At 43.1% G+C, this 27,946-nt stretch overlaps 1 protein-coding gene across 1 annotated transcript; it reads left to right on the top strand.

Moving 5' to 3' along the window:
- The first annotated feature begins 19,570 nt into the window (after nucleotides 1-19,570).
- Nucleotides 19,571-24,064, top strand: LOC115677007 (MLO-like protein 15). The gene is made up of 13 exons (XM_056305341.1): nucleotides 19,571-19,696; nucleotides 19,812-19,869; nucleotides 19,977-20,203; nucleotides 20,474-20,590; nucleotides 21,543-21,617; nucleotides 21,726-21,811; nucleotides 22,269-22,318; nucleotides 22,930-22,970; nucleotides 23,077-23,313; nucleotides 23,418-23,485; nucleotides 23,601-23,664; nucleotides 23,777-23,816; nucleotides 23,895-24,064. The coding sequence occupies exons 1-13, from the start codon at nucleotides 19,571-19,573 to the stop codon at nucleotides 24,062-24,064; spliced, it is 1,359 nt and encodes a 452-aa protein (XP_056161316.1).
- The last annotated feature ends 3,882 nt before the right edge of the window (nucleotides 24,065-27,946 follow it).

Here is a 27,946-nt window from a genome sequence, read left to right as displayed (position 1 = left end):
CCTTACAAGCAGGACCGGCGTTTTCTATGGAAACACACTAGGACGACCGAAACCCTTGTCCAGTAGTTCCTGCATTTGGACTTTTAATTCCTCCAATTCTGACAACAACATCCTAAAAGGCAGCTTCGAGATTGGCTCAACCCTAGGGTCAACTCGATAACAAACTTTGTTTCTCTTACTGGTGGCAATCCCGGCAATTCCCGAGGAGAGACATCGGAAAATTGCACACCACTGCTATATCCTCTAACCGCACTTCCTCTGTCGTCAAATCAACCACACTTACTAGGTAACCTTTACAACCCTCATCCAACCATTTAGTTGCTTTTACTAGTAAAACTAATGGGATCAAGGTTCCTCTTCGACTCCCCATTAACTCGGGTTTAGGGTGTCCAGCCGGACTAAACTAAATCACCCAGCCACTACAATCCATCACGGCATTTTGATTAACTAACCAATCTATGTCCACAATTACATCGAGGCCATACATAGCCAGGACTGCTAGGTTTATCCTTTCTTCTCTATCATCGATCACAGAAGTGGCAGTCCTTTCTATCACCTCAGAATTATTTGCCTTGGCCCGCTCATAATTCTCCTTATAGTCCTTCAGACTCAGTGATATCGTCTGACTACAGAGGTCCGACTTCAATCCATCACGGAACCTCCGGGCTCTATCCAATGAGTCCTTCATTATTTTTGAGGCAAACCTAGATAACCGAGTGAACTCAGCCCCATACTGGTCCACTGTTCTCTGCCCCTGACGAAGCCTCATGAACTCCGCCAACTTCTACTCCCGGGCACTCTCAGAGGAATACTTACCATTAAGGGTTTCCACAAACATCGCTCAAGTCTGGGCGGTATCAACCGGGAACACTCTTCCTCTGGTGGCTTTTCACCAGTCATTTGCATTTCCTTGCAACTGATACACTACTAACGTTACTTTCTCCTCATCCGTACACCCCAATACCTCGAAGACTTTTTCTAATTCTTCTATCCAAAGTGATACGACCTCAAGATTATCTCTAACATCAAACTTAGGGGGCTTTAACTTCAGAAACTGCTCGACTAGCTAATGCATTAGTCGATTCGCATTTACCTGCCCCTGTCCTTAATTTCCATTGTTGCCATTAATGGCAACAGCTACAACGGCCTCAACCGCTTGGGCAATAGTGGCATATCGCTCCTGAGTCTGCCTGCCCATCAAAGTCCCAACTTCATCAAGGGTCCTTAAAATTCCATCCGCTCTGGGGTCTACTGCAACTCTAGCGTTAACCCCGATGTCCTCTACAACTCCAACATCAATTCTGGGGTCCTCCATAGCTCTAACTCGAGCACCACCTCGACTCCTTACTCTTCTTCTTACGCCCCTTCCTGTATCTCTTCCTGTTCCTCTTCCTACACCTCTTCCTTCACTGCTCATTATCCCAATTTCTATCACTCTCCTACCTACTATAATTCCATACAGGAATTAGAAACCTAGGCCAACTATACCAGTCTAGTCCTAGGCAGTGAATTACAACAATAATTCACTTAGCAGGCAATCCACCATCACAACACCAAATCACAATCAATGAGGTTCGAGCACATACCTTAGGTCCGGACGCACTTGCACTTCAATCATTACAACACTCAATTCAATTAGCAATCACCACAACAGTCTGGAAATACGTGTAGCGCTAGACACACCTATGGCTTACTAAGGTTTCCCTAGCCAACTACAGCTACCCTAGATGGCTACCCCAGGGTTCCCACTCCTTATCACTCCAGACTTCGACCGACCTAGATCGAGCTGTCATCGCTCTGATACCAATTCAACTAGGATGTCACACCCCGAACCCCATCGAGTACGCGACATCCCTCTTCGGTCGAATTAGTGCGACGTCCCAGGAAACGTCGCCGACCCAAATGAACCCATCAGAGTTTAATCGCGGCGGAAACATCAAACACCCAAACAATAATTCACTTAGGGTACTAGGGAAAATAAATTGCCAAACCATCAAATCACCAACTATACTTCGATTTAAGCATAATATCCATGTCTACATAAACTTATGCCACAACCGCCAATTTACAAACCACAAAGCAAAATATGCACAAGGAACTACTAAACTGCAAACCATCGATATTACAGAAAGATCAGTAGCCTGGGTAAGCACTACACCAAAACGGGACACTTCCAAAGTCTTCTTCAGCTCCAAACTAATCCCTACGCCCTCTAGATGGCGTCCGCTCTAACTCACTCCCTTCGGAATCCTCGTCCGAATGCTCATCAGTTACAGCTTCATCCGACGACTCCAAATCGGCCTCAACTCGATCGGGAATTCTACCACATCATGATAAGTATGCATAACAATCCCAAATACGTGATGGCGGCGGCTATAGAAGGTTCATGGCTCGGGCAGTTGATCTGAAATGGTTTGGTTGATACAACCATGAGGCACTTCTCAATAAGTACACAACCTAACCCTTATCTAGGCTACCACGTATTCCAGACAAGTCCAGACGCCGAATCAAGCAACACACAAACAACATCCACACAATCGTACTAACAATCACATGCGATCCTACCTGGGATCCATCATGCACATCCCTGCATGTTAAACAATAATACATCCAATTCATTTATATCCATACTCATCCAGCACCATATCACGCGAGGCAAACCACACTCACACACTAACTCACGCCATGCGTCGACTTTCACAAACCTCACGTGTCAAACCAAATCCGGTTCACTCTCAACTTTTCCACCACTACCGCGCCCGCGTAAAACGCATCAGGCCAACGGTCTTCTGACCTCATCAGGCATCGTCACCCCGTCGGGCCGGGCATCGTCACCTCGTCAGGGATGGCATCGTCCCGCGTAAACGAACACGCCTCATGACGGAATCCTACATTCTCAACTTTCCTTCTCTACCGCGCCCGCGTAAAACGCATCAGGCCAACGGTCTTCTGACCTCGTTAGGCATCGTCACCCTGTCGGGCCGGGCATCGTCACCTCGTCAGGGACGACATCGTCCCGCGTAAACGAACACGCCTCAGGACGGAACTTACCCCGCGTAAACGAACACGCCTCAGGGTATCACTTTTCCAACCAATCCTACATTCCCATACCTTCGTTCCACTCATTTCACACGCATCACACGGCCACACGCACACACGGCCACACACAATCTCACGCGTCACACTCACTTCGCAAATGCACATCCTTGCCACACAAACACCACACAATCACACATGCTTGACACGTGAGCTCATTTCGCAATCACACCACACACCTCACGGCCATACACACAGGGCACACGGCCACTCAATATTCAGCCCAACAATCATTCAGAAATCAACCAACGACTACAACCACTTTACAAACACACCATCCACATACAAACACACATTCAGGATCAATTCCCGTCACAAGGGCAGCAACTATTTAACCTCGACACCCCCACCATTCCGCTCACAAAAACGGACATCTAAAGAATCGGGGTAACATTGGGCAGTTTACACAGTGACCGAAATCCCATTCAAATAAATAGTAAACGAACTCCAAAAATTCTGAAATTTGGATATGTTGCGTAAAACATCTTGATAAACATTTTCCGTGAGAACTCGAAACCCAGTTCCAACTGTAAACACCTCTTTTGGTCACTTGAAGTCAAATGAAAATCAACCCGTCCGGTCAGGCCGCCTGACCATAAAAATGCATCTCATCCAGTACCCAAATCACCTTGTAAAGCCTTGAAATTTTTATATGTCATAGTCACAAATGTCTTCAACAAGTTTTGTGAAGGAAGTATTTCGAAAATGGGTTTGGAAAAATTTATAAAAATTTGAACAGACCCGCAGCTCGGAGGAACAGTGTTTCCAGCACACTAATTTCGGTCCAAAGATGGACTTCCGAATGGTCTCCAATGATTTCCAAAAATTCTAAAATTAAATTATGTCATACTCTAAAATGTTTGGAGCAACTTTCATGATGAAAACTTCCTCAAATTCAGCCCACACAATTCTCCACAAAAATAGCAAACCGGACGGGTACAATAACCGCGAATCCGAGAATCACACCAAACCTCCCGGATTCGAACCCCAATTGATTTCTACCGAATTTCAACCGCCAAAACTCATTCCGAGACGTCTAATCCAACACGCAACAGCCACTAACAGCCACGACCAGCCACCAACAACCACGATCAACACCCTAATCAACCCCTAAACTATCCTAAACCGCGTCTAAACGAGTCCGATAATACCCGATGTCCTAGGCAAGGGTTAGATTGCGACTTACCGAGTTCTAGACTAACGCGGCTAAAACGAAAAGCGGCGGCGAAAGGCGGGGACGGCAGCGAACGGCGGCGCGGCTTGGCGGCTTGGGCAGACGGCGAGCGGCGGCGGCCTTCCTTGGCCGACCCCGGCTCACGGCCAAGGGAGAGAATCGGGAGGGAGAGAGGGACGGCGTGAGGTCGGGGGCAGCTCGGTGGCGTGGTACGGCCGCGGTCCGGCGAGAGAGAGAGAGAACGGAGGGAGGCTCTCGGTGGGGGAGGGGGAACCGTGAGAGAGGAGAGAGAAAATGAGGAGAGAGAGAAGGTGGGGTCTTGACTAAATAGTGAAACTTGGACCAAAACGGCAAATTACGATCTTGCCATTGTCTAATCTTTTCAATCAACGGTCCAGATTCGATCTTATCTTGAAACTGACGGCCGAGATCGAATCTTACCCAAAATATCCAAGGGCAATTTGGGAATTTCATAAAATTTCAAGGGCAAATATGTCCAACCAAATATTTAGGGCAAAATGACAAAAATGCCCTTGCCCATTATAACTAACCCTTTATAAATCCTTAGGGGTAAAATGGTCACTTTCTTCATTTCTCATCGAAATCGAATTTTCCCGAAGGAATCGGGACAATCCAAAATTGCATGATCCATTCACAACGTCATCCTAACGCCCCGTTGTGACTTCCTAATTTTTCCGGTGTCCGATTTGGGCTCAAACGAATAATTTAAATTTTATTAAACGCAACTCGAGCGTTTCTCAAACTAACGGGCGGCTCGTTGGGGAAATTCGCATATTCGAGCCGTGACTGATAATAAATCGAGTCACGTGCAAGTTCGTTCGGTTCGTGACGATTTCGGTTGTCATTTAAATCGCGAGGATCAATCACTAGATCCGAGGGGTACGATCGTTCGGTATAAGTTCATGATCATTCGTCAATTCATTTCGTGGTCCGGCGGAATCACCCGCGATCCACTACTATGATAGTGGCGAACTGACCCCTAACTATCCTTGGATCGGCCAACAGTGGCTCAAAATGTCACATTGGCGATTTTATGGTCGAAAATCAATTCACGATCGAATTTTCTCTTAGTCGCACGAATTTAAATCCATGATTAGCCTTTCCCCAAAGGTTAGTGTCCTAGGAATGATCAGTTCCGGGTGAGAACTAACTACGAGTACATTTATAAAACCAAATATTTCACAAATCCCAAATGGACAATTTTCAGGATGTCACAATAGTAGTGGATCGCGGGTGATTCCGCCGGATCGCGAAATGACTTGACAAATGATCCTGAACCTATACCAAACGATCGTGCCCCTCGGATCTAGTAATTGATCCTCGCGATTTTAATGTCAACCGAAGTCGTCACGAACCGGATGAACTTGCACGTGACCTGAATTATTGTCAGTCACGAGTCGAATATGCGAATTTCCCCAACAAGCCGCCCGTTAGTTTGAGAAACGCTCGAGTTGCGTTTAATAAAATTTGATTATTTAATTTAGCCCAAACTGGACATCGGAAAAATTTGAAAGTCACAACAGGACGTTAGGACGACGTTGCGGATGGAACGTACAATTTTAGACGGTCCCGATTACTTCAGAAAAATTCGATTTCGATGAGAAATGAAGAAAGTGACCATTTTGCCCCTAAGAACTTATAAAGGGTTAGTTTTATGGGCAAAGGGCATTTTGGTCATTTTACCTTCAAATTTGGAAAAGACAATTTTGCCCTTGGACTTATTGAGAAATTACAAGATTACCCTTGGATATTTTTGGAAAGATTCGATCTCGGCCGTCGGTTTCAAGATTAGATCGAATCTCGACCGTCGGATCAAAAAGTAGAGAGAAGGGCATTTTGGTAATTTGCCACTTTGGGTCAAATTGCACTATTTAGGTCCAAATGACCGTTCTCTCTCCTCCATTTCTCTCTCTCCCCACCGAAAATCTCCCCCCTTCACCGTGAGCTCTTCCCCTCCGGCCGATCAACCCCTCCTTGGCCGTACGCCGGCGCCGCCGCCCACCGCCTGTCGAGCCGCAGCCACCGCCGTCCGTACGCCGCCGGTCACCACCCCGCCGTTTGCCGCCGTCCCTCCCCTTCTCTCTCTCTCCTCGTGTGGCCGTGGGTCTCGGCCAAGGCAAGCCGCGCCCCGCCGTCGCCGTTCTCGCCACCAAGCCTCGCTGCCGTTCACCGCTGTTCCCGATTAAGTGCCGCCGCTTTCCGTTCTAGCCACGTGAGTCTAGAACTTGGTAAGTCGCGCTCTAAACCCAATTTAGGACTTCGGGTATCGACGGGTGATTTTTGGTTGAAATCGGGTTTAAATTATGTGCGAATTTGCATGATTTAGGAGTGGAATTATGTGGCGGGCCTTAGGATTGAATTTGGAAATTTTTTGTGGAATATTTGAGAACAACAGTGGGCTGTGAGTGGCTGTGCAGTGGGCTGTGATGGGCCGATCGGGACGCAAATTGGATTTTTAGAACCGGTAATTAATGGTGAGAAAGTGTCGTGAATGACCGGAACTGATTTGACGCCATTTGTTTGGAGAAAAATGGCAAATTGTGTGTTTAATGCGTGTTTGATCTATGACTGAATTGTGGTGATTAAATTGAGTGCGTGGTTGTGTGGTTAAATGATTGAAATATGCCTGTTGGGTGCACGCTTGGGCCAGACTGATTTAATTGTTAGAATTGGCCATGTCAAATGCTGAGTGAGCATGGATTGTGTGTAATTGATGCGTGTACGGGCCACATGTGATGGGCCAGTTGAGTGTGGTAAATGCTTGTTGAGCATGTGCACGAGTAAGAAAGAAATGTGGTATGACATGTGTTTGTGGAAATTGTTCCGTCCTGAGGCGTGTTCGTTTACGCGGGACGATGCCCGGTATTACCGGAAGACTGCTAGCTTGAGGCGTGTACTTCAACGCGGGTTGCGCAGTATGTGACATCCCGAATTTCGGCCCATTTTTGGGATTTATAAAACACGTAATTTGTCAGTGTGCTTATAGTAAAATCTCGCCCGGGAACTGATCACTCCCGATAATCATTTTAAATTAGAGATTTCGCTAGAATCGCACTCGATCAAATTTGGCCGTTATTTGGATCCCGAACTTGACAGTCGATTTTCGGGAGTTTCGAGACAAAATAAATTGGACGGTGTCAATATTATGGTAGCCAACGTTGAGATTTTCAGGAATGATGGAAAAAGGGGAGTTTTTGACCACGTGCGAATTTGGACTAGTAGACCTCTCTCGTTATATTTTGGTCTAATTAATTTGGCCTTTGTCCATTTTTATATACGAGGCTTATTTTGGACCGGTAGATCGTTTTTGGTTTTGAATTTGGACCATCGGTTTGCAAATAATATTTGAATGTTCAAATTATTTCTTATTCTATTTCTCTCTCTCTCTCCTCCCCCTCTGCTGCGCACGATGGCCCCCTCCACGTGTCTCCTCACGCTCATTTGTTTCCTCGAGACCTTCTCTCTCTCTCTCTCTTCTTCTCTCTCCTTTCCTTCTCCCTTCTTTCTTCTTCTTCCTCCTTCCTCCCGCATCACGTTACGCTCCCCGCTTCGCTCCTTCTCCCTGCTGCGCGACGCCGACCGCTTTGAGCTCGCCAGCCGCCGCGCTGCGCCGCCGCCATCGACAACTAGCTCGACCGCCGCGCCGTCGTCCGCCAGTCGCCGCCCCGACCGGCTGGTTTCCCCCTCTGTTCCAGGTCTCGTTTCCCGATCCTTCCGCGCGCGTGTCTTCCACCGCGCCGCCGTTCACCGCCGCACGCCTCACCGCCCATCTAGCCGGTGTTCCTGTCTACCCGGAGCCGCTGTTCGTGCCGCCGATCGTCCGAGCCGACCGTCCCCGTCACTCCTTTCTCTTCTCTCTCTCCCTCCGGCTTGGGCCAGATCTGGCCGTGTCGGCGTTGCTCGCCGCCGCGAGCCGCGCTTCTGCCAACCGTTGCGCCATTACTCAGCCCGCCGACCGCCACCCCACCGCTCGGCCGACAACCCAACACCATCCCCTCCCCGTCTCGGGGTCACCGCTCTCTCCTCCTCGCTTCGCCTTCAACGCCCCTCGTTCCCGCCGCCGCCGCCGTGGCCGCCGCCGAACGCCGGAAGCCGCGGGCTGTTCCGGCGAGGCCTCGGTTCTCCCTTGTTGCCGCCGAGCTGTTGCTGCCTCAGCCGGACCTCCTTGTCGCCCGGCTGTGGCCGAGAGCCTCGCCAATCGCCGCCGCCGCCGCTGTTCCAACGACTTCCCCGCTGTCCAGCTTCATTTTATTGCTCAAATCAAGGTAAGCAACTCCCTAAACTTTGTCTAGGACATTGGGTACTAGTAGACTTGTTTAGGGAGCAATTAGTGTGGATTGAGGGCTGTTTAAGGACTGATTGGGTTGCTAGATTTGTGGACTGATGATGGCTGGATTTTGAATTGTTTATGGCTGATTCGGTGATTGAGTATGGTGGGCCTTAATGGCTGGTTTGATGGAGTGACATCGGTTGGGTTATCGAGTTAAATGCGTTAAATCGTGTTGGAATGGCGAGCTATGTTTCGGTTGAGCGTTGCTGGATGTGTGGGCTGATTTGGTGCCCGAATCGCATATGTCGATGGTTATTTTGATGGCTGGATTTTAGCGGGATGAGGAAGTGACGTTGGTTGGGTTATTGAATGAAATGCGGATTAATATGTGTCGGAGTGGCGAGTCGTGTCGCGATGAATTAATGCCGGGTTAGTAGGTTGATTTGACGCTCCATTGGCGTATAATATTCGTTGTTTCTATGGCTAGTTGTTGTTGCCTTGAGATAACCGATTGCGAGTGTGCATTTGTGATTTTAACTGTTAGAATCTCGGTTGTTTGATTTGCTAAGCGTGGCTGATTTTGTGGCGGGTTACGGCTGAAATTGTGGCTGAACTTATGGCTTGTTTGATGGTGGAATCTATGTCAAGAGCATTGGTTGTTTGTGTGTGATTCAATGCTCGATTGGCTGTCATTCATGTTGGTCACTTGTGATTGGGTTGACACAGTCTATGTGAGCTTGAATTACAGTGATAGATGTGCTTGTGTTAGCTTGACGTGTGACCGACACTTGGTTCGAGTGAATTGTATGGCGTGTGTGGTTGATTGAATAAGCCCGGATTGATCGGAGGGCTGCCAACCTGTAGGGTGTTGACCCGGGTTGTAAGAAAGGACCTGTAGGGTGTTGACCCGGGTCGTGAGAATGGTCCTGGGGCATGTTGACGCGGGACAAAGCCCGGATTGATCGGAGGCTGCCCGGCTGGAGCGTGTTGACGCGGGTGGCGAGAAAGGACGTGGGGTGTTGACCGGGTTATGAAAAAGTTAGATGAATGCGCATGTGTATTGTACCTAATGGAATTGGTGAATGTACGTGTGAATGACGTTCGAGTGATTGTGATATGTACGTGAAGTGTTATTGTATTACAGTGATTTGACTAATGTGTAGAGCTAGCGTGTGATTTGAGACAAGGTAAGTACATTATATGAAATTTGTTATGTGAATAATTAGATTGCCTTTTTTAGACTCGTCTGGGTACGCATTGGCCTATGTGGGGTTTAGGGGTCTGCTTATTGAGAAATATTCTCACGGTTATTATATAACCACTTTCAGATCCGCGACCGTGATCGACTTGAAGATGCCGCCAGAGTACTATAGGGATTGAAGGATATATCAATTTACCCTGTCTTTTGAGTATATTTTTGTAGAGGAGATAGGCTTGTAAACCACCGCCCCCTTTTGAAAATTGTGGTTTTTAAATTGGTAGCCTGGATTACTGTTTTGTATTAATGACTGCTTTATGAAATTATTGTTTCGTGCTATCCTTTTGTCATCTTGTTAGTTGTCTGGGTTGTTTTATTTTGCTTCCGCTTGCGTAGTTCGTTTGGGTCGGCGACGCGTCCTGGGACGTCGCGTTCAATACGACAGTTGAAGGGGTGTCGCGAGCCCGTTGGGGTTCGGGGCGTGACACAGTAGGTGGTAGATGTTGAGTCTGAGGCGCGTACTTCAACGCGGGTAAGAAATATGGCCTGAGGCGTGTACGTTTACGCGGGCCCGGAAGTGTTGTGGAAAGAGGTCGCAGCGTACCTGAGGCATGTACTGTAACGCGGGTCACTGGCGAGGCATGTGGAAACGAGATAATGAGAACGGAATGAGTGCATGTCATGAGATTTGTACAAGATTGTGATTGTATGTGATATGCCTGCTATGTGATGATTTGATTTGTGTGATTGTGTTTGTGTAATTATCTGGAGGTACGTGATAGCCTAGGTGGGGTTTAGGGGTGTACTTACTGAGATGTGATCTCATGGTTGTCTCAACCAATATTTTCAGAACCCCGACCTGAGCCATGAATCCTCCGCCACCGCCACCAGAGCGTTTTGGGGTGCCAGTGCACACCGAGAATAAGGTTGCAGAATTTCCGATGGGTGATGGAATGACCTGGATTAAGCATACCACAACGGTTTTCGTAGAAGTAGGATTACCTTTATGGGAGACTCATGTTTATACTGCCTGGTTCTTCCGGGATGTAGATGGGGATGAGTTCGGGCCCGTTAGGGGTTTTGATGTTTCGTTTGATCTCGTTGGGGATTGGGACCCGGCTGCCATACCCCCGATAGATGGAGAGTTGACCAGTACAGAGGTTAGCTTAGCGCAATCTGAAATGCATTCAGCACCCATCGCACAAGGATCTTCGGAAGCTGAGCACGCACCCGAGCCCGAAGCATCTCAAGCGGAAGACAATCCGATGGACATAGATTTAGAACGCATCCCCGAGGAGGAACCAGAGGAAGTGGAGCCCGAAGTGGAACCCGAGGACGAACCTGGCGAGTCTGAGGAGCCTGAGGAAGAACCGGAGTATATACTCTCGTATGAGCAGTATATGGATCCCAATTTCGTGCCTGAGTACAATTTCTTTGATTTTCTAGCCGAGGAGGATCAGAATGAAGTTCCAGCTGAGTCGGGTGACATTAATCACCCGATCGTGATAGAGGCAGAGTCGGAGTCCTCGGAAGAACAGGTTGATCAGGGAGGCTCAGATTCGGATGAAGAGGAGTCAGACTCGGAGTGGACGCCGAGTAAGGGTCGTAGGGGTTAGTGTAGGGATGGAAAGACAAGCTTTTAGCGAGTACCATTTTTGAGTGTAGGATGCCAGGTCATCGGACCTTTTTGAAAATCAGTGGTTTTAGATACGGTGTGCAAGTGTTCCTGGTGGTTGTAAACCGTAAATATTTTATAAGTATGAGAAATGAAAGTGTATATATTCTCCCTGACTTTCCCAGTTTCATTTTGTCCGGGTTGATTATGGTTTCTGCTGTGGAATTTAATCTCTGATGATATTATTAGAGGTCGGCGATACCCTGGGATGTCGCATAAATCGACCAGTAAAGGATGTTGCGTGCCCAATGGGGTTTAGGGCGTGACATCTTTTCACGCTATACCAAACAGGAACTGGTTTACTACTTATCAGTGCACGGATAGTAGTAAAGTGCAGTTGGGGAACAACGCTGAATGCGATGTTGTAGGTATTGATGATGTCAGAATCAGAATGCATGATGGTATTGTGAGGACATTGACTGGCGTGACGCATGTTCCAGAGTTGAAGAAAAATTTGATTTCCTTGAATGCTCTGGATTTAGCTGAGTGTCGGTATTCTTCAGAATGTGGAGTTCTGAAAGTTGTTCGAGGTACCTTGGTGATAATGAAAGGAATCAAGCATAATGGCCTGTATGAGCTTCAAGGTGAAATAATGACGGAATTCACTGCGGAGACGTCGAATGCATTGATTCGAGAGTCTGAATTGTGGCATATGCGTTTGGGGCACATTCGCGAGAAAAGCCTGAAGGATCTAAGTGAAAGAAATTTGCTGTGTGGTTATGTGGCTAATGAATTAAATGTATGCAGGTGCTGTGATATAGATCAACGGCGAAAAGTACAATTCAGTATGATTGTCAGAGAAAGCATGGAAATTATAGAATTAATTCACTTGGATGTTCGCAGGTTGTCGCGGTTTCCTTCGAGGAAGAGTGCCAGATTTATGCTAATAGTTATTGATGACTACTCGAGGAAGACTTGGGTGTTTGTGCTAAAGCACAAGTTTGATGCTGTTGTCAGGATAAGACAGTTAAAATCTTTGATCGAAAAGGAGATTGGTAAAACGATCAAGCAGGTGCGGACTGACATTAGTATGGAGTTTTGCTCGAAACTATTAAACGAATTCCGCATGAAGGAAGGCATAGTGAGACACCGTACTAGTGTCAATAAACCACAACATGTTGCAGAGTTGATGAGCAAAATATTACTAGAGATGGCCCATAAAATGCTCTCTAGTGCTAGTATGGCTAGGAGATTCCTGGCGGATGTGCTTAGTACGGCGAGCTACCTAAAGAATAGATCCCCATCAACTGTAATTAAATGTCGGACTCCCGAAGAAGTGTAGTCAGGTAACGATACTGATTATTCTGTTCTTAGAATTTGGTTGTCCATGTTATGTTTGAGTTAGTGATGGTAAGCTCGATAGATGGACAAGAAAGTGCATGTGCCTAGGTTATGCACACGGTGAACGGGGCTATCGGTTGTGGTGCTTGGAATTAAATTCACCTATTATCAGCAGAGAAGTTAAATTTGACGAGTTTCCAGTACTTCTGGCTAAGAGTGTTAATAGCAGTGTTTATACGGATCTGGATGGTGTTCAGCTTAAGGTGGAGTTGCAACCAGAAACTCCTGAGGTAGCGGGTGCTAGCGAAATCGACACAAATGGTGCTTGTAGCAAGGTGGAGCCTATTGAACCAACGGTTGTTGTAACTGCTGATATTGATAAGGTGCGTATTCAATCTCCCGATAGTTATGGATGCAACGATGATTTTGCTTTATCTGCGATTGAGGAAGTTGTGTCGGAAAATCTTTGTGAAGTGGTTAAAGGTGCATGTGGAGTTGGCGTTCTAATGAGGTCCACGGCTATGGTGAAGTTCAAGCCAGGCTTGGACTTGAAAGACATCTGTGGCGGTTGAGCCCATCGAGGGCTGTGGGAGAGTAGTAGCGAAATTCGGATTCTATCGAAGCGATTGTGACTTGGCTCAAACGTCGAGTCAATGTGGAGATTGTTGAAAATATGTCTCAAGTTTAAGCCCGAAGCGAAAATCTAAATATTTCGAATTGGGTATTTTACACACGTCCGAATATATATTTCCTATTTAGTGTCAGAGTCCAAGTTGGATAAAGATTCCAAGAAAAAAATAGGGAAAAGGAAATATACGAAATTAGCTATCCTAGTATGTGTTGGGAGTTCGGCCACTGAAAAGTCTTAAATTGGAAAGTCCGCATGGACTTTGAATTTGACCTTGATTCGGACATACATGGAGTTTATATGTAAGTTTCCTGTTGAAGTTGGACTTCTTGTCTTGAAGCGCCTTTTCGTGAGTGCTTGTGTGCCGTGGGCATTGTTGAAGAGTGCAGAGTGTGGTCTTCGTGCCGTTCATGTCCAGAGAAGAATTGAAGCGCCGAATCAAGTGCTTGAGGTGAATTTTCGTGGAATTACATCTTGGCATTTTCTTCGTGCGTGAGTGATTTAGCAAATTAAATCTTTTGATAAGATTTGTAATTAATTCCTTCGTGAGATTGAGAGATTATTTCGTAAAGAATTGTGAAACTAAACACTGCATGCGTTATTAGGTGTAATTGGGGCTTGGGAAACACCGAGAGTGTTTGAGTGACTCGAGTGCGATTGTAATCTCCGTTGTATCGCTTGATCTATAGTGGAATTTCGTACTACTCTTCCCGTGGACGTAAATCACTACGATCGAATCACGTAAATCTGGTGTTCAATTTATTTTCTTATTTTGTCAATTTTATTGTTCGATCGCTTGGCTTCCGCAACACCACATGCCACAGATTCAACCATGAAACATCATATTGCGTAGCATTGCATCCAACATCTTTCCCCCCACATTTTCATCATAGATGTCGATCCCCGAGGGAAGTATCCAAAGAATTCAAGATGGGAATTTCAACTCAAGTCGGCTTCACATATGTAACAGTGGTTAGTTCGCTCAATCATGATTAATGCGTTCCTAAACCTTTTTTGAAGCACATTAGTTCATAATTACAGAAAATACAACTGAGTTAAAGGGCATATAATCATCTGAACTGTTGTACCTCGTCATTAGTGAAATTTATAAATTGTTAGAGTAACTTAGAAAATGCAAGAAAAGGTTGGCAGCCGATGCGAAGCGGGCCACTGATCATGATACCAACCAACACGACCAATTCGTGAAACTCGACAGGTCCTCAACTTGAGAAACTTCAATTAATTCGGCCACGCTTTTCATCATCCATATAGTCAAGTGAACTGCCTCCCCCTCGGGAGATTCACAGCTCACTATCAATTCCCCAAAACTACATTGACTATTGATAGTTGACCAATTATTATATTATTTGGTCGACTATTTAAGTACTCCCCAGGAAACGATTCCTGTAACAGATTCAATGAGACCGAACCTGATGCCGAAGCGCGATAGAAATTAGGCTAAACAGAAGAATCGAAACGATAACGGGGTACAAACTGTTCTCTTAATCGATTAACAATCGATAAGTTTTCAAAATATCCAAAAACTACTGCCTCTCAAAACCCTAAAAACGAGTTTATAAAAGGTGTTAACCCTAATGACAAAAAAAAAAAACACAAAAAATACAAAAATACCCTTAATTTGAAAATTACTAAAATAATTGAAAAAAACCATCTAAACGACCCCGAATCGCGAAAATCCATTGTTAATCATAGCCAAAGGCTATATGTATTGATTAGTATGCCATTTCGCTTCAGCCGACCAAATTTGAGCTCAATCCGATATCGTTGACTTCAAGCCCGCCGGTTCGTCTAGCGCATAACGGGTCCGCTGGTCCCCTAGGTGCATCACCCTCCCCTGCTAGAGAAAGATTCGTCCTCGAATCTGCTTCGTCTTCATTATCATCAATCTCTTCAGGGTCTTCTTCCTCTTGAGTGTAGTAAGGTGACAAATCTGCTGCATTAAAAGTTCCAGAAACATTGTGCTCACCCGGCAACCCAGGTGGCAACTCTTCCGGTACGACATCAGCAAACTCCTCAAGCAAGGGCAGAACTTGGGTAGGAATTTTGGGACTGTCAGAATTCCGCTCCATCACCACAATGGTAAAAGCCCAAGCGCGTTCACTGCCTCTTCTAGAAATTATGACCTGGACAGTAGATTATTCTTCACTTCCTTTCTCAAATGTGAAGGACCTAGGGTAATGGTTCGGCCATCCTTCTTGAAGGTATAAGTATTTCTGAAACCATCATGCTGTGTCTTTCTGTCAAACTGCCACGGCCTCCCTAATAAAATATGACAAGCATCCATTGGGACTACATCACACCACACCTCATCGATGTAATTTTTTCCAATCGAAAATTGCACGAGACACCTTTTGCTCACCTTCACCTCGTTCCCTTTTCTAAGCCACGACAGCTTGTATGGTTGAGGATGATCTTCTGTTTTTAACCCCAACTTTTCCACCATAGTCATGGACACCACATTCTCGCAATTCCCACCATCTATTATCATGCTGCATACTTTTCCTCTACTAGCGCACTTAGTATGAAAAATATTATGTCTAAGTCATGATTCATCATCCGCTACAGCAACATTTAATATTCTTCTAATGACTAGGGACTCACCAGAATCAGCATAGATAATCCCTTCCTGTTCCGCATCCGCATCCTCTTCTTCGCCTTCAGATTCATCATAAACTGGACCTTCATCAAAGACTGGATTATCAACAAGCATTACAATCTGTCGGTTTGGACAATCAGCAGCAAAATGCCCGAATCCCTGACACTTGAAACACCGCTTGGCTGCAGTTCCTCCCCTGCTAGTTCCAACACTACTCTGCCCCTCCTTGGATGCAGGTTTAGAATTCGCATCCTTAACTGCAACTGGTGTCGAATTTGCTGCAGATGTTCATGTTTTTCCTCGGGATTCTTTATCTGACCACTTGGAACTGCTGCCTGACCATTTAGAATTACTGCTCTTTCTTTTAAACTGTCCCTCCACCTTTAGGGCTAGTCTGCACACATCATCATATGTCCAATACTGCTGTAATTGGACAACATCAGAGATATCATATCGCAGCCCTGCCAGATATCGTGCAATCGTCTGTTCGTCTTCCTCCACCATATCACAATGCATTCGCAAGCGATCAAATTCTTCTGTAAATTCCTCAACTGTTTTATCACCTTGCTTGACGTTATGATATTCGATAAATGCCTCTTGCCTATAATGGGTAGGCAAAAAAATTTTTTGCAATAACTTTTTCATCTTTTCCCAGCGATCCACCTTCGGCTTCTCCTCTCTAGCGCGTTGCTTTTTCACGTGTTCCCACCAAATCGATGCATGTTTTTGCAGCCTAATAGCCACTAACTTCACTTTTTGCCCCTCAGTTAGGTCTTTAAGATCAAAAATCCGTTCTACTGTATGTAACCAATCAATAAACTCATCAGGATGAGCCTTACCATTAAACTCAGGAATCTCGATCTTCATCCCGAAAATTTGCGAAGAGCGCTGATTTCCAGGTCGTACTCCTCGATTCCGCCCCTGGTTCAGAACCCCGAAAGGGTTTACGTCCTCCTCTTCATCATCGGATGGATCCTCAGATTCTGCTTCTTCTTCGGATTGAACGCCCAATCTCGCCTCCGCAAGTTGTCGCTCCAAATCCTGGATTCGTCTTCTCTGTTCTTCAATTTCTACGTCTCGCAGATCTCTTAGACGCGGTTGGTCGTCTGCTTCAGAAACGCCTCCACGCCCCCGGCCACCACGAGCCCGCCGTCCACCACCGTAATTCTGTTCAGCCATTGATTCAAGCAACCTGTGCTTTGATACCAATTGATGTCGAAGCGCGATAAAAATTAGGCTAAACAGAAGAATCGAAACGATAACGAGGAACAAACTGTTCTCTCAATCGATTAACAATCGATAAGTTTTCAAAACATCCAAAAACTACTGCCTCTCAAAACCCTAAAAACGAGTTTACAAAGGGTGTTAACCCTAATGACAAAAAAAAAAACGCAAAAAATACAAAAATACCCTTAATTCGAAAATTACTAAAATAATTGAAAAAAACCATCTAAACGACCCCGAATCGCGAAAATCCATCATTAATGATAGCCAAAGGCTATGCGTATTGATCAGCACGCCGTTTCGCTTCAGCCGACCAAATTTGAGCTCAATCCGACATCGTTGACTTCAAGCCCGCCGGTTCGTCTAGTCGCATAACGGGTCCGCCGGTCCCCTAGGTGCATCAGAACCTTATGCGCTCCATGTGATGAATTGGCGGTCCGTTCCATATAGTCACAATTGTACTTTATCGTAACTACGTGGTGGTGATGCGTGCTGTAATATTTGTACTTGACAATGTGTGTTTTGAAGGTGCAATACCTTGAAATCGAGTGAGATGGCTTCTCAGCAGTTGCAGGGTAATGCACCCTGGTGGTGTTGCAGTTGTCACACGTGTTCCAGAGAACGTACAAAAGCGGAAATACCCATTCTTTCTTTTTTTATAACTACAATGACTGCATAGAAGCTGTACCAAATAATCTCTAAATACTCATCAAAGAGTTATTGGATGTTTGTTTGTAAAACAAACAAAATAATGGTCTTTCCTTTGTCCCACATAGGAAAGTATTGAGAAAGTGGGCCGCTTTATAACTGTGAATATCTTCTTGCTCCTTAGAGTGAAGACAATGGGGTGTGTGCTAGTCCACAAAATACCCGCGTGCGGGTGCGCGAATAATTGCGCGATTTTGGTGCGATTATTAGGCGCACTTAACACTAATCCCTTTATATTTTTATTTTATTTCGTAAGGTTATCTTATTAATTTTTATTAGTTGAAAGGTCGTTTTTGTTTATTAAGTAAATTTCGAAATTATGAAAATTCGGAATTATATATATATTTATTTATTTTATTCCGAATTTTACGTGTGTCTTTCCAAGACAACTTTTGGAGATTATACCTGTTCAGTTTTCAATCTTTTCCGAAGGGTTGCATCTATTCAGTTTGCAACTTCTTCCGAAGGAAGATCTTTGTCAGCTTTGCAACCTTTCGTGAAGAGTTGCCAATGTTCTTTAAGACCGATTTCTATATATGTCAGTTTTTGGCAAGAAAGAAAACAGAGATCAATTTCTTCAAGTCTTCTTTCGAAAACTACAGCCATCATTTCTTTTGTTTCCTAGAGAGACCCTGGAGAAATACTAGAATTGCTATCTACTATTCTCATTTTGAGACTTTGTTGTATCCTGGAGGATTTTTGCCGGTGACCATTAGCAACAATTGTGGGGCAAATAAATCCTTAAGGAAAGTGATATCACGCCTCAAAATCCGATTTGATTGCTCTTTTGATTCGAAGCCATTTTACAAACAACAAGAGTGACATCTTATCAAGTGTCGTGATTCTCAGACTTTTCATCTTAGTTGATGTGGTAAAAAAGTTGGCCAGGGTCCCAATTTAATTGTGTGTTCTTCTTTGATAAAGCTATAACTGCTTGTATATTTGTAAGTCTTTTTTGTTGATATTTTATCGCACATTTCTAAGTTTTATTATCTAGCTCTTCTTTTAATCTTCTGTTTAGGTCAGAGAGCACGAGAAAGATGGAGGCAAGACTATTGCTGGCATCGATGGCGACATTTGCATATTCTCTCTGCTTTAAGTTAGCGGACAAGAACCATCTCTTTCAGAGAGTTCTTTTATACACCTCTTTGTTTAAGTGGGAGTTGACAAGAATAAGATAAGAGCAATAGACCCGCAAAAAAATGCTGCTATAAATTCTTTTATCGTAATAAAGACCAAAAAAATTTGTAAAGCAATAATTTGTGAGCATTATTTTTTGGTGCCACATATAGTTTTTTTTTCTGTGACGAATTAAAAAATTAATAAGCAATGTAGAATCGAGGAAAACACACCAGTGCATGTTCAAAAGTAATATACAACAAACCTCGTTCATACCTCGTGTTAGCGGGCTAATCATAATAATAGTTTCTATTAGACAAAATGTTGTTTTTCTCTTGTTAGGTGATAAGATTGAAGTCAACGCGAGGTACGTGTTTACCAAGACAAAACTCCCTCCACCAGATGAGCTTGTATGATAATTGCAGTTTCTTTGAGCCAGCGGAAGAACAAGTCACCAGATGCGTGAAAATGTACCATATGAGAATTCGAAGGCGGGGCATTTAGAGAGAGAGAGAGAGAGAGAGAGAGAGAGAGAGAGAGAGAGAGAGAGAGAGAGAGAATGGCGGATGCGGAAGAGGACAAGACATCGTTAGAATTCACGCCGTCGTGGGTGGTGGCTTTAGTGTGCTTTGGCATTGTGTTGATTTCTATCGTTGTTCATAGGTTTCTTCTTTGCGTCGGCAAGGTGATAACTTTCACTTCCTAAGTTCTGAGAGTATCGACCTCTCCAAAAGTCTAACTTTGACATGTCGATCGCCACATCGACAATTCGCTAACTCAAGTTTCCCGGTCGAGTGCAGCTTTTGAAGAAGTACAATATGTGGGCTTTCGTCGGCGCCTTACAGAAGATAAAAGATGGTGAGGATCCTTCTTTTTTTTTTTTTTACTATGTCACAATGCTAATGTGCTGCACATAAATGCTTCTTTTTTCTTTTTGGTTTTTTGGGTGACGACGACGTTGGCAGAGTTGATGGTACTGGGTTTCATATCGCTGCTCTTAGGGGTGTTCCAAACTAGAATAGGGAAAATTTGCATATCGGAGCGACTTGCCAATGTCTGGCTTCCTTGCAAGAAGCCCGACTCTTCTTCCACCGTCACCAGTTTCGCTACTAGTTCCTTCACTTCCAGCAGAACGCAAGGACGCTGCCTCCTTGCCGAAGCTTCTGTTGCTACCGATTTCTGCAGTCAAAAGGTAACTTTACTAAAGCTGCTTCTTCTTCTTCTTCTTCTATAACTATAGAAATCTTAAACATACAAAGGCTAATTTAAAAGATTGATGTACAAAATTATATGATAAACTGTAAATGGACACAAGTTTTTGTGACGGATTAAGAGTCTAACTAATCATTTATTATACAAGTCGTTTCAAATCTTCAGTGTTAAGACAGATCTGACAACTTAGACGAGCCAACACGATCTCTCACATTGAATGTTTCGTGCAACTGTCCTTATTTTTATTTAGGGGAAGGTGGCATTGTTGTCTGTTGAAGCCCTCCATCACCTTCACATTTTCATATTTGTGCTGGCGACCTTTCACGTGGTCCTCTGTGCGCTAAAAGTAGTCCTTGGATATCTCAAGGTATGGTGTGTGCTATGACCTTGTTGTCACTTCAACTATTTCTTTCTGTTACTTTCTGTTTCTCTTCAATATTTTACAAACAATATATTGCACTTAAGTTTCGAAAAGAAATGAGAAAACTATATGTGATCTCATGTGTACATTATTTGAGTTTTACAATTTCATAAAAATTCAAAAGTGAAAAGTAAAACTCATGCAAATCAGGAAATTCTATACAAAAGTTAGAGGCATCTCTTGGATCAACTTTGTGACATTATTTTTGCCCTTCCATGCGGTTAGATACGTCAATGGAGCCAGTTGGAGGAACATGATTCGGGGAGCACGCATCATTTTAAACTGCGAAATGGTACTGTCGTTGAATTCATCCTCCTCAAGCAATGTCGGGAAAGGGAGGGGAGCAACGTCATTGAATCCATCTATGTTTAGTCTCCAAAATTTTTCTACTCTGATTGAGATATTTCTATTCTTGGTAGAATTGCAGATATATTCAAGAAGAAGATGGAAAAATATACTAGCAACAGAACTCAACGCTTTTTCACCGAGCTAGGCAACAAAACAGCCGTACACGGCTGGGTGGTAAATCATCAAGTCTCTTGAAGCTCCCTCCGACAGCATAATGAGAAAGAGTTTGGAGGGTCTTGCCAAATTGAGTGTATCTTTACAACCTCAACTGTCATACAATTTTCAAAATGTTCTACAGTCTAATTTCATTGGATTATACTAAACTTCAGTGTTAGTTATGTGGATAAATATTTAACTTTTACATCTTTTTTCACGAACACAGTATGCTTCATGAACACAGTATGCTTAAATAGATCAAGTTTAGGGTATTTAGAAACTTAAAATGAGCAAAATATACCCAAAATTGTTACGGAAGATATTTATCAAAACCTGGAAGGAAGAGTTCTTCGACGAGAGGCCCAACATTGTCTTAAATTTTCCTCTTCTGCAGATGTCATTTTTCAAGCAGTTTTATCCTTCTGTGACCGAGTTTGAGTACATCGCTCTTCGTCTGAACTTCACCGAGGTACGTATAGGACATTCTTATTCTGAAATTTAATTTGGGTCCTAGTTGTATCATATTTGGCCTTGAAATGGTTAAATAAATAAGTTATTATTTCTGTCATGTCCATAGGCATATGATTTGGACAATCCAAAGGATGATTTTCAGTACATAATCAGGGCCGTGCAAAAGGATTTTCAGAAAATGGTTGGAATCAGGTAAATCGATTAGGCTTTACAGAAAGCAATTTAAATAGGTGTTGCCATGGTGAAAGTTAGGCTTGAAGAATGAATTGAGAGTGAAGAAAAATTTCTTTTTTTCTTACGAGAAAGAACTATATCATTTTGCTAGGGTGAAATAATGAATTGCGAGTGTCACTCGCCCCACTCTGCATGAGACAGGATGAATCTCCATTGGAACATGTCAAATTACTCATCCTAATTTGAAGGCACTACTACACATATAAATGTCTTTTGGCCAAAAAAAATATAGCACCAGACTTTACTTTATGAATAGGAGAATGTTATTGAACCAACCAATCCTTCTTGGACATTATTAAATTCATGAAAGACAATACAATATGACGTTCTCACAAAAATGATACTTAAGATATTGAAGAATGTTTAGCTCTTCTTCAGGCATACTGATTTGCATTTTTTTTTACAAATATTGCAGGTGGTACTTGTGGTTATGCGCAGTTATCTTTTTGCTCGTGAATGTAGCCGGTGAGTGACGTAAGCATGCATAATTATTCTGTTTAGTAGTGGTAACTAGAAAGTTGGTGACTATCATGGAGAAAAAGATGTTTGGTAAAGCAACTCAAGTTGAATGCTAGTATACAGACACAAAATTCCCAGATCACATGGTCTTCCTGGAGAATGGTTGTGAGTTATATACATTCTGGCCATAAAATGAGCTAAAATGATTGATTCTTACTATGCCTTGAATTAGCCCGATACACAATGTAATATGTGAAAGGAAAAATAAATTCTGTGAAACAGTGCTTCCCTAATACAAGGAAAATTTTCATTAAGGATGAGCAAATCATTATTAATGACGTTGAAAAATTGTTTTGGATCTTAATATTATTGCATTAGAAATCATATGAACACACTTGACTGTGAGTCCCTGTTTGAAACCTGAAATATGCATGTCAAACTGGTTTCGTTGTGTTTTAGCAGAACAAGAAGTGATGTTTTTCTGCAATTAAAGTTCGACTTTCCGAATGAAATCAATATTGGTTATGAATGGAGCTCGATAGTATCTTTCTTTTCTTATTTGCCTTTGAGAAGAAAGACATCATCATTGCAATCCGTTACTTGGTACAATCTTGCAGGATGGCATGCGTACTTTTGGATATCTTTCATTCCGTTGACTGTAAGTAGTGATAAAAACTCCCTTTCTGAGTCATTATATCTTGCAAATTCCAAATGATTTATGATGAAAAAAGATCATGAGAGGCATTCTCGCTAATTCTGCTCAGCTTTTGCTCATCGTCGGCACCAAATTGGAGCATATGATAACACAACTAGCCAAAGAGGTTGCCGAAAAGCGTTCACAAAATGAAAAGAACTCTCCTCCCAAAGAAAGTGCAAAGGAGTTGGTTGTTCAATTTTCAGACAATAAATTTTGGTTCGGTAGGCCTCATCTCGTCCGCAACCTGATTCACATCGTGTTATTCGAGAACTCTTTGGAGCTTGCCTTCTTCTTCTTTATATTAGTGAGTATAAATAACTCAAATTGTCATTATCATTAGTGATGTTAAGCAAAGTTTCTAGCATATGGCGAAAATTCCAATTAATGCGCCATCGTATCTCTCCGCAGTTCCAATATGACTTTCACTCTTGCGTTATGGGAAAGGTTGGTTTTGTCGTCCCAAGAATAGCAATTGGGTAAGACCTGTCGCTCATGTCAATTTTATCATTGTCTTGTAATCTGTGTTGTATATCGTAAATAGTCGAGGCCTAACAATCAATTTCACATATGTGGCATGTGTCGCTCTCTCAGAGTGTTTGTCCAGTTCATGTGCATCTACAGAATAATACCACTATACGCAATTATGAAATCACAGGTGAGTTGAACTTACAACCACAATCAAGATTTGGTAGTTTTGCTTTCTCTCCGAGTTTAAATCACAGGTCTGAGGATGCAAAATGTTTTTCATTTGTCTCAATGAAATGAAGATGCATGTGAAGGAGGAGCAATCAGACAAACGGAAAGAAATGTGTCGTGATCTTGAGGAAATTAAGACGCTTTACAAGGACCGTTCGGACAAATGTATGAAAAAGTGTCTTGATGATCTCGATGAAATTAAGATACAGTTGAAGGAGAATCGGACGGACGAAGAGGAAGAAATGTGGATCGTGACCAGGATTTCGAAGTTGATCGATAACAGAAGGAAACCAAGATTTTCAAAGGTGGACGCAAATACTGAATCGATCCAAACCGGTTCGAGAGAGGGATCTGTTTGAGTTGAGATAACAATCCGGTGACATGAATAGGAGACGTTGAAGCACAAAATAGACAACCAAGCCTTCACCAACATTCGAAACAAATGAGATCATAAATTGATTTGTTGATGAACTTCTGTTTCTTTTTTCTTTGCTTACTATGTACACAAAACGGGAGCTCGAGTCTTACTGCACAATACTTCTTTCCTCGTTGGTGATGCTTCTTTTACCCGAGAACCAATCGATGAGCATATGCTAGAGTCGTGCATGTAAGAGTTTTTCTGATATGACTTAAATTAATTGAGATTGTAATTTACCGTTATATGGGATTGATCTAATAAGATGAGATATAAAAATTCTTAACTTGTCTAATATGAGTCTGGCTCGCCTGTGATGAGAGGGCTTGTGGCTGAAAATTCTTTAAATAAAGCTCAAGTCTCTTCCGTAACCCCGATACACAAATAATCTCACATAAGTAGCAGTTGCAGAATATGATTGGTGAGTGGCAATCTCATTAAACTAGCGATACAAGGGGTAATAGAGGAGAAGCACTTGTGCTGAGGATTATCGCTATTTCGCATCAAGAACAATAGATCTTAAATTAGGTGCGCAAATCCCTTTTTTTTCAATTACAGTGTTCTCAATTCTAGCTATAGAGATCTTGGGTGTCCTTTTCGCAACTTACATGTGGTATTAGAGCCGCCATAGTCTAAAGCTAGAACCTTTGTATTTGGGCTTTTTTTCGGAATTTTTGGCCTATGAAAATTATTTTTGATCACATAAATGAAAAGAGCTCATCGACGCGAGCTTTTTGATGGGTGGCGCACCTCCAGGGGATGCCGCATGCACCGCTGCAGCGACGGCGTGCGATGCCCACGCACGCCACGCACGGGTATCGCCTAGCGCGCGCGTTGCAGGTGCTATGGTTGAGGTGCCCGGGGCTAATGTCATCATGACATCAACAATCCGCTGACGTGGGTTGACTCGGTTGACAGTGGGTCGACCCGACTTGAGGACCAGATCTGGGAACCAACCCGGGTTGACCGTTGACTGGTCAAAACTGGTCGGACCAGAAAATAAGGCCGAACCGAATCGGCAATTCAGGCCGGTTTGATCCAGCTAAGCATGTGCCACACGTGCTGCGCACTTAGGCAATGCTTGAGGGCACGTCCAGGCTCCGTTTGCAGCGTGCTTGGTATCGGCGTTCTCGTATCAAAATGCTCTACAATGTGGTGTATTTAGTTTACATGTTTGATGTTTTTAAAAATGTGCAATGTGGTCCCTGAACTTTTAATTTGTTCAATGTGGTTCAAGGACAACATTGAACATTTTTATAAAGTGCAAGGACTAAATTGAATATGTACCAAAAGTCCATGAATCACATTGAACAAATTATAAAATTCAGGGACCACATTGCATATTGGGATAAAGTTCATGGACCACATTGAATAATTTGAAAGTTCAATGACTACTTTGCACATCGGGCCTAAGATCAGGGGCTATTTGTGTCATTTTCCCAATAAGAAAACGGCATGAATATTGTGGTGGTTTCGCATCCTTCTTGACTGTAATCATCAGAATGAGGTGAGAGCACAACTCTTTTAATGGTTGTAAGTTTTGGGCAAGTGTACATAAGAAAGAGGTGGACGCGATAGCCGGTGTGATGACGAGTATTTAGGGGTGAGCATTGGGTCCAGTTCAACTCGGGAACTGAACCAAATTGTTCAGTGAACGCCGAGGTGGAAGCGAATCGGTTTACGAGAGAGAGGGCATTATTCATCATGTGGGCAAAATCCACTACCCTTTGCATCACCGCCACCTTTACGCCCCATCTCATAACCAACCCCAGAACTGATCCACGCAGGTGTTCTTATCCGTTATCGTGGCACTTACCCACATCTTCATGTTGCTCATGTGTCATGTGAAGTCCTAGCCCACGATCCGACCCGACCAACTGAGCTTCCTCACCGACTCGGCTAGCCAGCCCTTGGAGTCACTCATTCTTTAGGGGGAATAATTTAAGAAGAACAATTGCAAAGAACTGAAACCCTGTTCAGGTCAGGTCTGATTTAGGTCTAGGTCGGGGCACGTATGAGTAGCAAAAAATGTATAATGTGAAAATAAATCAATTTGGATCGGATCATTTTTTACCCAATTCAATCCACCCATTTGACGGCCCTAATGGCTATCAATTAAGGCTTTAATCGTGTATAATCAATGTGAAAATGTTGTTTATTTATTTTATTCATCCCCTTCTCATTATTTGTGTGTGCTGGTAACGTTTTGCTAATGTCCATCTGACCGTTGAATGTGATGCAAACATTACCTCATTTAATGAATTTAACAGTAAAATAACGTTATTAAAATTTGACCCAATGTGCAACAGACGAGATTTATATTGCTTAAATTTGAGAGGAAGCCTGGGACCAAAGAAATATTATCCGTGTTAAGTCAAGTTAATCACATAAAACATGAAGAAAAGTTGTATGGTGCCTATTGATTTCTACCTCAAAACAATAGTTTCCATACTCTTTCCACCATGTATTAGAACAATTAAGGTAATGGCCGTGTGGTCAACTGTTAAAACCTGTCTTTTCGATCAAGTTTAGCTTGAATGTGATGTGGCATTAGTTATGCAATAAAGGGTCCTCCGCTCGTAGTAATCTTGATGCCACACTCGCCACTCATGAATGGAGCATTATCCGGTAAACAAGGACGGAGCGATTATCTGCATTCATGGACATTAGTTGAATCTAGATATATGTACCACATTCAAAATACAACTAAATTGTGAGATTTTGTAGGACTAGTGTCAACTATCATAAAAACTTAAGCTATTAGATGAAGGCGTGATTTAATATTTAAGCTTTTAGAACATATGGAAGTGATCTAATATTTAATTGAGAAGACAAATGGAATCTGAAAAGATTTGAACTCAGGACCCTCAACTCTGATATCAGATTGAGAAATGTGAATGAACAAAATATTATTTTTCTCTTCCGTTCACATTTCCCAACTTAAATAAATCAAAATGCTATTTTTCTTAAGTCTGCCTCCTGTTTCAATACCCTTTTTGGTCTTGTCCATTGTCAACTCCCTTCTGTTTGGACAATTACAGCTAAACATCGATATTTGTTTCCACTGTTCTATTTTTTCCCCCCTTAAAGTCACTGGACAGTTGGAGATTAACAATAAAAATTGACTAATTGACATTGACCCAACTAATTTTTGTCGGCCTTAACATCGACCAATAAAGTTGACATTGCATAAAAATATTCCCCAACTAACGTTATTTGAAGCGGATTCATTGGAGCGGAAGCCCTTTTTTTCATTCTCATTTTTGTTAATTGGTCAAAATAAAATTATTTTTTTATTATGTCATGGAGCTTCTTCACCTCATATTGATAAACTCCGAATTCATCAACACCCCACCAATCATGATTCAAGACATATGACCAAACAGCTCGAATGAGTGAGCGAAGCGTGAAATTGACTTCACACTTGCTAATTGTTAGTTAAATTTTTTTGTCAGAAAACAATGGAAAAGATAACTTTTAAATGACGAACTTGCCTCTTGACAAAAAAAAAAATGACGAACTTGCCTGGTTGAGGGTTCATATGACTTGCACATGTCTTAAGTCTTTTCATCCGGGTCTTTTTTAAATCCTCTGTTTTAGGTGAGAGCACGAAAATCATGGAGTCAATGGTATTGCTCTTTCAGAAAATTAGATAGAGTCGTAAACACGCAACAAATGCTATATAAAAAAAGGGTTATAAGCAATCTAGAATCCACAAAAGATTATGGTTAATTGTTCGCTAAGAAATTACCACAAACCTCGTTGACTAGCTAAGAACAGTGAGCCAGTGAAAACATATAACATGCAAGTTTGCACAATCAATAAG

This window comes from Syzygium oleosum, unplaced genomic scaffold, assembly GCF_021117445.2.
Source record: "Syzygium oleosum isolate NSW1041296 unplaced genomic scaffold, Sole_v2.1 Sole_v2.37, whole genome shotgun sequence".
Lineage (NCBI taxonomy): Eukaryota > Viridiplantae > Streptophyta > Magnoliopsida > Myrtales > Myrtaceae > Syzygium > Syzygium oleosum.
This window is presented reverse-complemented; position numbering and strand designations above follow the sequence as displayed.